The 13,593-nt window shown below is 48.3% G+C and overlaps 1 protein-coding gene across 1 annotated transcript in view; it reads right to left on the bottom strand.

Moving 5' to 3' along the window:
• The window catches only part of CLSTN2 (calsyntenin 2), a 554,129-nt gene that overhangs the window by 120,541 nt on the left and 419,995 nt on the right, over positions 1-13,593 (bottom strand). Inside the window, exons 3-5 of the mRNA XM_070433507.1 lie at positions 10,512-10,707; positions 9,543-9,751; positions 3,239-3,388 (exon numbers count right to left, since the gene is read on the bottom strand). Coding sequence (XP_070289608.1) covers positions 3,239-3,388; positions 9,543-9,751; positions 10,512-10,707 — 555 coding nt within the window. The remainder of the gene's footprint in view (positions 1-3,238; positions 3,389-9,542; positions 9,752-10,511; positions 10,708-13,593) is intronic.

The following is a 13,593-nucleotide window of genomic DNA, read 5'->3' as shown; positions in this document are numbered from 1 at the left end:
CAAAGAAAGCCAGTAAACTGTGGCTCCCTCAGCTTGCCCTACAAAGCTGGGAGAGGGGCCAGGCGAGAAACACATCTGGGACAAGTGGTGGTTTGCTTGTCCCTGGAGAAAGAGGTATTTTCAGCTACAAGGCTGTAGCCCTGGCCAAGGGTAGAAGAGAGAACTGGCCCCAAGATTGGTCAGAGATGAGGTTGCCCAAGTGGAAGAATAAAGTGGGCCATATGCTGGAAGGAGAGAAGGTTTTCCTGTAGATATGGAGGCTGGAGTAGGCATGGCAGGGAGGCACTTTGACCTCCACATACCTAAGAAGCTGGAGGCCCTATGATCTGAAAGCCTGCTGGGACAATGGCTGGGAGAGGGACCTACAGCTGTGTACAGGGGTAAGCTGGAGGGAGGAGGGGCGCGATACAGAATCCAATGCCAGCTTCTGCCACCAAAGGCTGGCTGACTAAGGCAGGGAAGCCACCTAAAGTGGTTGATTCTGATGTTACACATGCTTGAGTCACTTTGCCTGACATGGTGAACTGATAGATGGAGTTGCTGCTCCCGCTTTTCTCTGTTCCACAGGAAGCTATATATACATATACATATACATATACATATACATACACATATACGCATACGCATACGCATATGCATATACATATTCATATATAGTTAACCTTCACCCTTGGGTGTTTTTCCATTCATTTTTACAGAGAGTGGACGGGAAGGGTAGAGATAGAGAAAAACATCAATGGGAGAGAGACACATTGATTGGTTGCCTCCCACACATGCTCTGGGGCTGGGGATTGAGTCTGCAACTGAGGTACATGCCCTTGACCAGAACTGAACCTGGGACACTTCAGTCAGTGGGCTGATACTCTAACCCAGGGGTGGGCAAACTTTTTGACTCAAGGGCCACAATGGGTTCTTAAACTGGACCGGAGGGCCGGAACAAAAGCATGGATGGAGTGTTTGTGTGAACTAATATAAATTCAAAGTAAACATCATTACATAAAAGGGTACGGTCTTTTTTTTTTTTTTTAGTTTTATTCATTTCAAACGGGCCGAATCCGGCCCGTGGGCCGTAGTTTGCCCACGGCTGCTCTAACCACTTAGAAACCCGGCCAGGGCAGAAAGTTATATTTTTTCACCATTTGTCCATTCAACACTTGCCAATCACCTGAATTGTGCCTGGCCCTGTGCTGGGCGCTGGAGACACAACGATGAATGGGCACAGTCTTTACTTCAGGAGGTCACTGTCTAGAGCCGCAAAGAGCATTGTGCACCAGTGGGGAGGTGCCCCTCAGCCTTCGCACACAGAACTGAACGTTATTAAAATGTTTTTCTTTGCATACATTTAACACTGAAACTAGCACCAACTCTGTTAGAAAATTACATTTAAATACAGTTACAGAAATGTAATCCCAAGTCACAGGTGTCTCATTTATCAAAGACAAAAGCCATTGGGACCGTTCTCCAGACCAGGCTTGGCTTTGGTTTTCCCTGCTTAAAATCCCCCTGTGAGCTTCTTTCATGCTTAGAAAGATTTTATCTTCTTTCCAGGCTTTTCTCTTCAAAAGCCAGACCTTCACTGGGGCCAGTCCTTATAACTTAAAATAAAAGAAGGGGAGTTCCTCACTCAACTAGCTCATTTATTCTTCAATAGCTATTTCTTGAGCACCTAACGTCAGGACCAGACATGTGCTAGGCCCAAAGAATTCGCTGGTGAACAAGAGAGATGGAATCTTGCCCTCAGGGTCCTCAGTGAATTATCCCCAACCAGAGCTCAGGCTCCCTGAGGTTGGGAACAGCTTGTCACACTTGCTTGTCCCTCTTTCTCTGTTTCTTGCTTCATCCTAAACGGACCGACACAAAGACGTCTCTACTTTGTTCTTCATGTCTCATGTGTCTTACTGAGCTCATCACCTCTTTGTTCTAAGGCAAATGACCCTAACTCTGTCCAGAGGTGGGTTTATTGCTCCTCCCAGCTTTCCAGTTGAAAGATTAAGGGGGACAGGCTGTGCAGCAGAGGAGCACTTTGAGAGCTGCCTTCTGAGGGGAGTGACCCCAGGTGTCCTTGCTTTGCACCCCGAGGTCTTGCTAGTCTGGCCCTGATAGATTGGATTAGGAGTAAATGCCCGACTACCATTCAGAGTCCGGCCAGTGACCTAGATGGTGGCCTGGCATCAGTCTGCCCCATAGGGATGTGAGTGACCAACACAGTGAATTGCACTCTCTGTGAGGGAATTTAAGAATGAAAGATACACCCACCTACCCCCCCCCCCCCCCGTCCCCCCCCTCCCCCGCCCCAGAGAGAGAGAGAGAGAGAGAGAGAGGAAGGGAGAGAGAGAAAATATAACAGGGGCCTGAAGCTTAAAAACACACCTAAGGAAGGCAATAAACAACAGCCACAGAGTGGAGGACTCCACAAAGCACCATGAGTCGTGGATAAGCAGTTGCCTCCCATAACATCAACTCACGAAGCAGAAACAGGAGCAGTCAAGCAGCCAAAATAGTAGCCCAGAGGTAACTGCTCTGCCACCGGAACCATCAATGTCACTGCTAGAGCCGTCCTTATTCCATGCACCATCCACCCAATTCTCTGTAAGACCATCTACGCAGCTGGCCTTGCCTCCTGGTTTCCCCTTAGCTCGGTGACAAACCTCCGCCACCGAAGGGTAACCCAGACCTTTGTTCTATCCCTGCACCCTAAAGATCTAAGTGAGCACAAAGCGGATCCTCCATCCGAGGCATTGTCTCGCCATTCCCAGAGCCAACGTTTCAGAAACCCCTTAGCCGAGAGGCCGGGCCTGGCTCTCCAGCCTCTGCCTGGATGCCCTCTGTGCAAGCCCCCCTGCCCGGGGTGTTGAGTAATGAGGCCACATTTGAAATGCACCAGCCCGACTCAGCACTCTGCGATAAAGTGAACAGGCCTGCTGGCCACCTGCTGAGCACCGTGGGTAATTACTATTGATCCAAAGATGCCATGAGATCTGAGAAAGAGCACACTGGACAAACGGAGCATGTGACCTTAGACAAGTTACCTCGGGCATTCTCACCTGTGAAATGGAGATACTATAACCCTAGGAGCTGTCAGAATAAACCAGCTACTCTATTTCCTGCAGCAGAGTGACTGCACTTTAAAAATCCTTCTAGCCACAAGTTTGCCGATTTGAGGATAGGTCTACTCTAACAGCTTCCATGCACCAGGTCCAGCTGCCTTTCCTCAGAGGACTGACAAAAGCAGGCCCACCTTGCCAGCCAGGCTTGCACACTGGCTTCACGTCCACCTGCACCAGGGTGTCCTGAGCGGCAGGCTTCTGGCCACAGTCGTAGGCGGTCACCAGGATCTCGTACTGGTGCTGCTTGTCATAGCTCAGCTTCTCGGTGTTCCTGATGTTGCCTGAGGGCACAGAGACATTCAGCGTTGTGTCAGATCAAGTTGAGCACCTGCAGTTCTCCCACATCCCTTCCCCACTCCTCCAACCTCCACCAGAATGAAATGAGCCCCTTCCCTATCCCTTGGTAAGGTCAAGGGTACAGGAGGCCATGGCTTCCACAGGCAGCCTGCTTGTTCCTCGGTGGCAGATTCCAGGATCAGTTGACTGGAGCCACCCCAGCTGTGGGGCAGGGCTGCTTCGAATCCCAAGCACGCATTTGGGACCCGACTGGTTTGTGTGTGTAAGTAATGGGCTGTTGGAAAACTCTCTCTCAAAGTGCCCCATGTGGCTGCGGCCCTGATGTCAGGCCCAGAGCTCATCTGCCATGAAATCTCTGGGAAAAAAGATGGAATTCAGAAATGTCCTGACACATATTTTTTAACATCTGGGCTCATTGCCAGGAATGTTCACTGCCTCTTCTCACATTATTTTGCTACCAAATAGGAAGTAAAATCAATAAGAAAACGTGTGACCTCTCTTGCAAAGCTGCACAGAATAACCGATTCCTTGCCCTGGTGGCAAAGACATTTTTCTTCTCCGAGAAAGACCAAACCGTTTTTTATGAGCCATTTGTGTGTTTTTATCCCTGTGGGTGTGAGATTATGATTCAGGAATAAATATTTGATAAATAACAAGCAAAACTTTAATTGACGATTTTTGCTAAAATACCATTTTGGTTCCAAGAAACTAATGAGAGGCCCAATGTGCATTGAATAATTTTTAGTTTTTGATTCCAAGAGATGCAAGTCTTCCTTTGTGGAGACTGATTTCATTCTTGCATTTTTTTTCTTGATGGTGGAGCTGACAGCAAATTAGAACTCAAATGCTATCATCATCCTTTACCAGAAGTGAAATTAAGAAAGTGGAAATTAAAGGCAAAACAAACTAACAAGCAAATAAACAAGTGTGGAATGGCTGACTCACACAAATTCTTAGATTTCATCCAAACTAAGGGAAAACTACCTAATGAGCTTTCTTCCATTCCAACTGATTATTGTTCATGTGAATCGAGATAACAGGGACTAAGGCAAGAAAGCCTGGGGAATTAGAAAAGTCACATAATGTTTTAAAGATCGGACAAGTTGATCCACCAGTCACCCAGTCTTAAACAGTACTCAGTTGTAGGCGAGGAGCAGGTGCAATAAACGTGAGTGCCTGTGAGGAGGAGGAGGAGGAGGGAGTGGAGGTGGGCGGTGGTGAGGAGGGATGAAGTTGCCCATGACATTGGACCAAGCATTCAAATCATTTGTTCTGCTACCTTCTCCGAATTGTTTCTAAAAATGCAACTGCAGCCACGGATTTGAAGTAAGATTTACTTTGACAAAGCCAGTCAAAAATCTCTGAATAAAAACGGGTTTGAGGTATTTTTGGCCTTGTGGCTGGTATTCAGAATCCCTTTCATTTTCCCCCAAATATTTGTTTCAGTCTCAGCGTGCAGCCCGTACAGGTCCGGGACGGCTCAGAACCGGGTTGGTAACACTCCCTCGGGGGTCCCTTAACAAACGCATTTGTGGTTACAGTTATCACAGGGGAGGGATTCTGCAGGTGCAGGCGCCGGAATATAACCGTGAGTAGGAGGTTTCAGCGACATCAGATTGAATTTTCAACAAAAAGTTTTAGCTTTCTCTCTCTTTCAAGTGAAATGGCTCTCTAAAGATACGTCTCTGAGAAGAGGAAGGCTTAGGGTTTACAATCCGTGTGACATTAAGCAGACCAAACACTATTGATTGTGCTAGAAAAATAAACACACGGGCCGGCAATCCTGGGCTCAATTTGTTGCCGCTCCTCTCCCGTAACTGTCTTAATGAAACCGTCTGAGAAACTAATTTACTTTCTCCGCCACCACCACCTTCAGGCCTGTGAGGATAAGATTCAGAGCACAGATGTGCAGCAGTGGGTCACCATGAGAGGCAATGTTGGGACCCACCGTCCTGTGGGGAGGGCAACATCTGGATAAGACACCCATTTAGCACATTTCGATAGCTCAGAAGAAGCCATCCGTTTTCCTTCTGTTACAATTCTATTTCCCCCCTCACATTTGAGTGGTTTCTCCTGGTAGTGCTTTCTCAGTTAGCTGAGTCCACAGTTAACCCAGGTGAATGGCTGCACCCGGGGCCTATTCCCCTGTCCACATGAGCCTGGGCAGCTAACTCTCAAAGAACAGTTAGCCTGTACCTTGCAAGTTGGTGACGGCAATTTTGTAAAACTCAGGTGGGGAGGGTGCAATGAGGCAAGCACAGTGACCTGCGCACTCCCTCCCCTGGACCTGAACTTGGAACAACCCTTTTGGAAAGCTATACGGGCCAGTCACTTTGCAATTATTCACACCTGTGGGGCATGCAATTCCACATCTAAAAATTGGTTCCAGAAAAATTTCAGATGTTTATTGTGAAAAATTGTAAATACATGTGGAAATAGGTCCGTCGCAGCATTATTTATTACCTCGAAAAAATAGAAGAGAAACGGCATGTCTGGTTGCAGGGGAGAGCTAAGGATAAGCGTCTGTGTGAGATGGAGTGTTGTTCAGCACTGAAAGCGGTCATTATGAAGCACTTTTTAGGATGGAAAAAATCCATGTTATCGAATGTGAAGCAAAAAATGGGAGGATAAAGAAAAGCAAGAGATGTGGGGCCATACTTTTATTTAAAAAGTCAGAAAACTACTGGTAAAGTGTCAATAGTGGTTACCTTTTGAAAAAATGTTTAATGGTGGTTATCTTTGGTGGGATTATACGTGACTAATTTTCTTCTTCACACTTTCCTATGCTTTCCAAAATTCCCACGAGGGCTTGTGCTGCTCTTCTATTCAGGTGGAAAAGAAGTGTTTTCATTTACTGTAAGAACATACCGACTCCAGGGTGCACTTCACTCAGAGGCATCAGCCCCATTACTCTGTGGGCAGCGGCTGGCAGAGAACTCGGCTGAGACCAGGCACCCCTGACAATCAGACAAGTCTGTCCGGTGGTGAGTGGGTGTCATTGAGTCCCCGCTGTACCCTCTGTGGTCAGTCTCAAACATGGTTGAGAGTCTGGCTGTGGCAAAGCTCTGGTGAATGCCTCCTTTGCTATTTATCCACCCTTTACATGGGCAACATATTTAATTCCCATTTTACTGATGAGGATCTGAGAAAGGTTAAGTAACTGGTCAAGGATCACACACACACACACACACACACACGCAGGGATGGATGTAGGATTAAGATGCAATTTTGTGTTTTTGAACTTAAAGACCATTGCCAGGCATTCCTGTCAAATATCAGTAAGGAGAGTGATGATGTCACTGGTGGAAAGGCCTTGAGGCCAACCCTCGGGGGACCTAGGCTCTAGTCCCACCTCTGCCACCTGCATGATAGGTGCTGGCAGGCAAGCGCTCTATGCTTTGGGGACTCAGTTTTTCCATCTGTTCAATGGAAATGAGCATCTAGGCCCTACCGATCTCTGAGAGACCAGCCAAATGCCAGAAGATGGGGGCCTGGCAGCCATCTGAAATCGATCTGAAACTTCCCAGGAGGTGGGTGATGTCACCAGCTCAGAGTTACCTGTTTATAATTTCAGCCTGGAAACCCATGGGGAGTGAGTGAGTAACTGTCATGTCCCAATCCCCCAGCAAATACCTAAGTAATCATGGCACCAAGAATCGAGCACTCCCTATGTGCCTGCAGGTATTATCTCTGGGCACTGCCTCTCCCTGAGGCCTCACAACCCCACAGGGAGGCAGGAACTATTACTGCTTTGATTTCACAGGGGAGGGAGGCTGAGGACTTCTGTTGAAAGAGGTCGAGTCTTCCGTTAAGACAGGTCATTCTGACTCCACATTGTATTCTGTCCTCCCTGTGCCCTGCTCCCCTTCCTTCCCTCACAAACAAAGAACCTGGCAGGTTGGGGGGCGGGGCGGGGGGGGGGGGCGGGGAGGAGCCATCTACCTGAAGCCCTGCAGTCTCAGTGAGTGGGCCCCAACTCAGTAGTACTTTTTCTGATATGCATGCAAAGAACTTCTTCAAGGAGCCTGTTAGGTCGCTGGAGGAGTGATGGATAAGAGCCAATTGGGAAGCTCATTAGAATGGGAGCTGTTTCTGTGCCTGCCCCTGGGTCCTACCTTCATTACTTGGAGAACTGTTCTTGTAAACCTCACTGTCAGGGGCCCACACTCCCTGGGAGTGCCCACTCTCCTCTTCATCTTACTTTGTAAACCAATGTTGGAGGCAGAGGCCTGGCATAGAACCATTACTCACTTTTAATGAGACAGTGAGGGAAATAAATTGGCATATGTTAGTGAAATGGCTCATCAAGGTGAGTAATTATCTCCATGACTGGGGCAGTTTACCCTCTGATGAAAGAATTTGCATCTCATCTCTCATTGGCTTGTGGCTCTCCAGGACTAAGGCAGGGGATCAAGGGGAGCTCGACCACTCATCACAGACACCTCCTTCTCTAGTCCTGCTCTTCATGAGGGACTTGTCACGCCCCAAATGCTAGTTTTTGCAGACATAGACCCAACAGCTGGTTATGGAGGAACAGAAAAAATAGAAAAGAGTTGTTCATATTTTATGAAGTGGGGCGTGTGTGTGTGTGTGTGTGTGTGTGTGTGTGTGTGTGTGTTGTGAGATACGTGTCTGTGTGGTGGGGATGGGCCACCCATCTGTATGAAAAGCTATCAGAGAGCAGTTCGGACACGCTCTACTAGTTGAAATGATCTATTTCTTAGTCCCAAAACAAACGTTAATTGAAGTCTAGCATTTTATATCTAACTTTTTTATGCACTGATCTTGTGTCCTACACAATCAGCATCTGGTAATGTCCAGGTATTTTAGCATTTTATAAGGAAACTGCCTTCTGTTAGGAATACTGATTTCCTCTTACAAGACACATCACAGACGACTGGAGGTCAGGGAGGAGGGTTTCTCCTTGGCTTCCTTTCCTTCTGGAATCTGCTGCAGTTCTCGGGAGGCAGAAGACACTGTCACGGGGTATGATTCTCCCTGGTCTCAGCATCGAGAAGCACTGGAATCACTGAAGACTTGCAAGCAGGTGACGGATGATATTTCCCTCTAGGTCTTGGCTACCAGGAAGCTCAGAGCTAATTTGTTGCCCAGCCCTGGTTCATGGCATGCTTTGCATACCAACCTTGATGCCACCTGACTTTGTATCTTTTATTTTGAATTTCCCCCCACTAGATGGTAAGCTCCATGTGGACAGGCCCATGTCTGTTTTAGGTTCTACTCTATCTCCATTCCCAGTTTTAAGCACTGTGCTTGGCACTCAATAAATATAATTATTTACAGAATAGATGAACTTCAGGTTTTGCTGCTTTTGAGTCTTTGTGCAGAACTTAAATCCTATTTGAAACAAAGGGAGTGATATACATGAACCCATACACTCGTGTTAATAGTGAAATATTATACTTGACAAATAATTTTCATTAGATTGATATCAAGTTATTGAAAATTGCAGTTAAAAGGGGCTGAGTTGATTGGGCCTCTGGCTGCCATGTTTACACTACAATGAGTTTTTAATTAATGGTGATGGAGAAATGTCCACAAGGCTTTATTAGGACTTCAGTAAGTTCAGTTTGAGATTGGGATGTTGTGGGAGGGTTCTTCCATCCTTCATTCTCAGTAGAGTAGAAATTCTCAAAGGATTTTGACAAGACCTTTAAAAATTCCTGAATGGATCTACAGCTTAGAAGGTGTTTCAGAAATCTCCACCTTCTCTTTGTTTAGGAGCCAGAAACAGATTGTTGTGTGAGGTGATGTTACAACTGGTTACGTAAGAAAGGGATGCACACATGGCTGAGTTGAGGGCATGACTCATGTCTAGATGACAACGAAAAATTCCACCAGAAAACCAAGCTGTGTGCAGATGAGTGGCCTTATGAGCTCTATAGGCTGTACCCACTGAGTAGGTGCCTTGGGGGTATTTTATACCTGGCTGGGCTGCTAATAATGCCAGGCCATCTCTCCAGAGCAGGGCTGAGTTCTGGGTTATAGAGCCTAATTCAGGGATGGCATGAGAGGCATTGCCTGCTGAGTACATTCAGGCCCCCACTTGGCCTTCAGAATGCGGGGGGGGGGGGGGGGGTTGTTTCCCTGCCCCCACTGGGGTCCTCTCAGGACACTCACCATTTCTGTCAATGGCAAAAGGGACATCGGTGGTGACAATTTCATAGTTGCAGATCTGGCTGTACTGGGGGGAGCAGTCCTCATCGACGGCCTCCACCTGTAGGATGCTGTCGTAGATCTTGCCCTCGGTCACCACAGCCTTGTAGGCGGGCTCTTTGAAGGCAGGAGCAAACTCATTGATGTCCTTCACCTGGATATGGACCACGGCCCTGGAACCACACACAGACAAGAAGAGATGGTGGTAAAGAAACAATTGTATCATCTTCCGCGCCGCCCATGGACACCGACTCAGGCCCCAACACCAAGAAAATGGAGAAACCACAAGCCGGTCAGGCAGTTGTTGTCTGAGTGTTCTGTCTGCCATCTCACTGGAGACCCTTCTACCGGCCCTCGTCCTGATCCCCTGTGATGAATTCACCCCAGAGCAACTCCTCCCCATTCGTTGACCTTCCTTGTCGCCCTTGACAACAGCATTCCTCTGGACTGTCTCTCCTCTCCCTCATCAATCCGTCATCTGTTCACTCACTCCTCCATTGAGTAAGAATTAAGTACTTTTACTATGTGTTAGTCTCTGAGTCAAAGTCCATTAGGGAGAGAGTTACAACCCAACATGAAGAGTTGCTAGGACAGAGAGAAGCACGTGGCATGGCAGAACCCAGGGAAAGGTTCCAATCTCCCAACAAGTCTGCAGGCTGGGCTGGCTCAGGGAAGGCTTCCCCAAGGAAGGGACGCCTGCACTCAGTTCTGAGGGTGGAACGGAGCTGTCTCCCTGGGAAGCAGAGGGTAGAGGATTTCAGGTGGAGAAAGTGGCCGGTACCAGTGTCTGCAGTGGTCTAGGAACTGGCCAGCAGCTGTGTAGGCTGGAGCACCATGGTATGGCCACTGGGTACAGATGTCTGTAGAGTAGTGTGTGACAGGGATGGTGGGCAAGAGTGGGAGGGGGCCCAGGAGCTGTGTCAGGCGACTCACTTGTGTGACTTCTTCCAGGCTGTCTCCCGGGGCCCCGCGCCACAGTCGTAGGCCTGGATGATGAATGTGTACTCCTTCTGTAGCTCACAGTCGATGGGGCTCTTGGCACGGAGCCGGCCCTCTCCTGATGTCTTGTTGAGCACCACGGCCTCAAAGGGCAGCTCCTGGCCGTGGATCTTGAACGCACAAATCTCCCCTGCAGAGGGATGAAAGGGGAGCAGTGAGCGGGGATCCTGAGAACCACTAGACTGCAGACGGAGCTTCCGTTGCACCAGATTTACAAAGCTAACGCCTCCAGGCCATTTCCTCCACCCAGAACTGTCAGACCAGAAGAGGCCTCCAGAGACCCAGCCCAACGTGTTCATTTCATGGATGGTAAAACCGAAGTGATTCACGCGTGGAAGTGTCACCCATCAAGTGTATCTGGGAGAAGAAAAGGGGAGAGTCACGTGCGGGAGTGGCTGATGATCCTGGTTTCCTACTTTTCCAAGCAGGTTTCCCTCTGCCCAGTCTGACACTAATAACTTGCTCACGTTGGCCAGTGTGGCTCAGTGGTTGAGCATCAACCCATGAACCAGGAGGTCATGGTTCGATTCCTGGTCAGGGCACATGCCTGGGTTGCGGACTCCATCGCTAGTGGGGGGCATGCAGGAGACATCTGGTCAGTGGCTCTCTCATCATTGATGTTTCTATCTCCCTCTCTCTTCCTCTCTGACCAATAGGAAAAAAAAAATTGAAACAATTGCCCATAGTCAAAAGGCAAATGACTGCAGAGGAAAGGAGGAAAGGCCCAAGTGTGCGCAGCCTTTGGTCCTGTGAGCACATCCTTGCTACCTGAACGTGTGCGCTCTGAGCCGGCAGCATGAGCATCCCTGGCAGCTAGTTAGAAATGCAGATGCCCGGGTCCCACCCAGGCCTCCCAAGTCAGAATCTGCGTTTTAACAGAGTCTCTAGGTGATTTGTTTGCTCGCCAACCAAGAGCCGCACTGTTCTGCTCTGTCCTTTGCTCCAGGTTTACACACTCCACGTTGCTGCAGCCACATCCCCCCGCGCCTGCATGTCTCTCCACTCACCGCTTCCCTGTGGGGAGAGGGACTCCACTCTGAGTTGCAATTTTATTTCAAAACAGTGGGGGTGAGTCTGTGCGAGTTCTAGAATCCCTGTGGAGCTCGAGAAGCTAACTTCTTAAAGGGTTGAACGTGTTGTGAAATTAATGCATTTCTCCCCCTCAGCTGGGTTAATGTGCATTATAACTATTACTCTGCATTAAAATGATAGGGCCATGAAAATACCTTCCTTGTCTCAATAGGGTGGATATTTGTTTCATGCAACCTGACTGCAAGTAAGCCCTGTACTGTGTGCCTTGGGAGGTGGTGAAAATTTGAAACACATTCCCTTCTGTCTTGAGGGAGTTTACAGACTTGTTGGGGAGACAATGTCTAGGTGTCCAGAAAGACCGTTCAGAGTGCAAAGGGGTGTGTGCGTGTCACGTGGCCTGGGCAGCAAGGAGTTAAATGCAGGCTTGGTCTGGAGGTCTGGATTCATATTCCAGGCTTGCCACTTACTCCATGATTTAGTCAAATTATACTGCTTCTCTGGCTCTCAATTACGTAACTTGTAAAATGATCCAGGAGATAGTGTTGGGAGGAGGGCACCTACCCTGAGATACCCCGACCCTGGTCTGACATTGCCCCAGCTGCACTGCTGGAACCCCAGTGAGGCACCTAGGGTACACAGTTTAGGGGGGCCCTACTCTCAAGGTGACCAGGCACCTGCCCCGCTGCTTCAAAGTGATACTGCGAGAAGAAGGGATAACATGACTGCATGCCTGCTCTGTGCCAAGTACTGAGCTTTGTACCTAGCCCCACTCAGGTGACCTCATTCAATCTTCCTAACAAACCTGCAAGGCAGAGGTTTTATATCAGTTTGTACAAATTAAAAAAAGAAAACAGATCAGAGAGGTAGGTCATTATTGGTCAAGGTCACAGAGCTAAAGTTGGTCTAAAACCCAGATGTGGCTGACTTCTAAGTCCATGCCCTGTCTATTTCGCTGCACCCTCTCCAAGCAGCCCCGTTACTTTTATTTTTAATCCTAACCCAAGGATATGTTTCTATTGATTTTAGAGAGCGAGAAAGGGAGAGAGGAGGAGAGAGAGAAACATTGACATGAGAGAGAAACTTCAACTGGTTGCCTCCCAAAAGCTCCAGGACCAAATATCAAGCTCACAAATGAGGTCTGTGTCCTGACTGGGAATCGAACTGGCAACCTTTTGGTGTACAGGACGACGCCCCCACCAGCTGAGCCACTTGGCCTGGCCAGCCCCATAACCTTCGAGGGACCACTGTGGGGACCGCTTCCCGTCCCATTCTATATCCCCATTCAAGCCGCACTCAGGGAGAAATCCCCCGTTTTACATGTAGGAAGCATGCCCTGATCTCTCACTAACTATATTTTCTGAGATGGCCAATCGATAACCAACTTACCTTTAGGCTTTTGATTTTTTATGATTTCATTGATCCTCAATTTCATTACGAACACTCCATTTTCGCTACATCCCCTCCTGGCCATTTCTCAAATGGAGTTGTGGAGTAATGGACAGGAGAGACAGATGTGGGCCAGGCTCTAACAAGGAGGCAGTGTTCTCGGCATCACCAGCAGCTCCTTGCTGCCTCTCCGACAGAGTTGCTCTGCAGCCCTCGGGGCGGGAGGACAGGTTTCACCCCATCCTCCAGCTATTTCTGCTCGGAATTATCTGGGGCTTAACTGGATGAACTTCTAAAGTGCCTGCCTTGTGATTCTATCCGAAGATCAATGCCAATAGAGGAATATTACTACCGAAATGTCTGAACTGGTTCTCGGACATTATCTGAAGTGGCCAACCACTGCCACGATTATAAGACTAATCAGACCATTTCTCTTTGAAGAGACCAGTTAAACCAAAAATAAAAGAGGGCAATTTTCTGTTGGAAACACTTGATTGCAATTAAAGTAGTTCTCAAGACTCAGATATCCTTCACCAGAGGAAAGGAGAGGAAGGAGGAAAAGGAGAAAGAGGGGGAGGGGGGAAGAGGAGGCCCAGGG

Source organism: Myotis yumanensis, unplaced genomic scaffold (assembly GCF_028538775.1).
Source record: "Myotis yumanensis isolate MYYU_CA2020_CCGP unplaced genomic scaffold, mMyoYum1.0.hap1 SCAF_14, whole genome shotgun sequence".
Lineage (NCBI taxonomy): Eukaryota > Metazoa > Chordata > Mammalia > Chiroptera > Vespertilionidae > Myotis > Myotis yumanensis.
The sequence above is the reverse complement of the archived record's forward strand: the minus strand, read 5'-3'. Positions and strand labels throughout refer to the sequence as shown.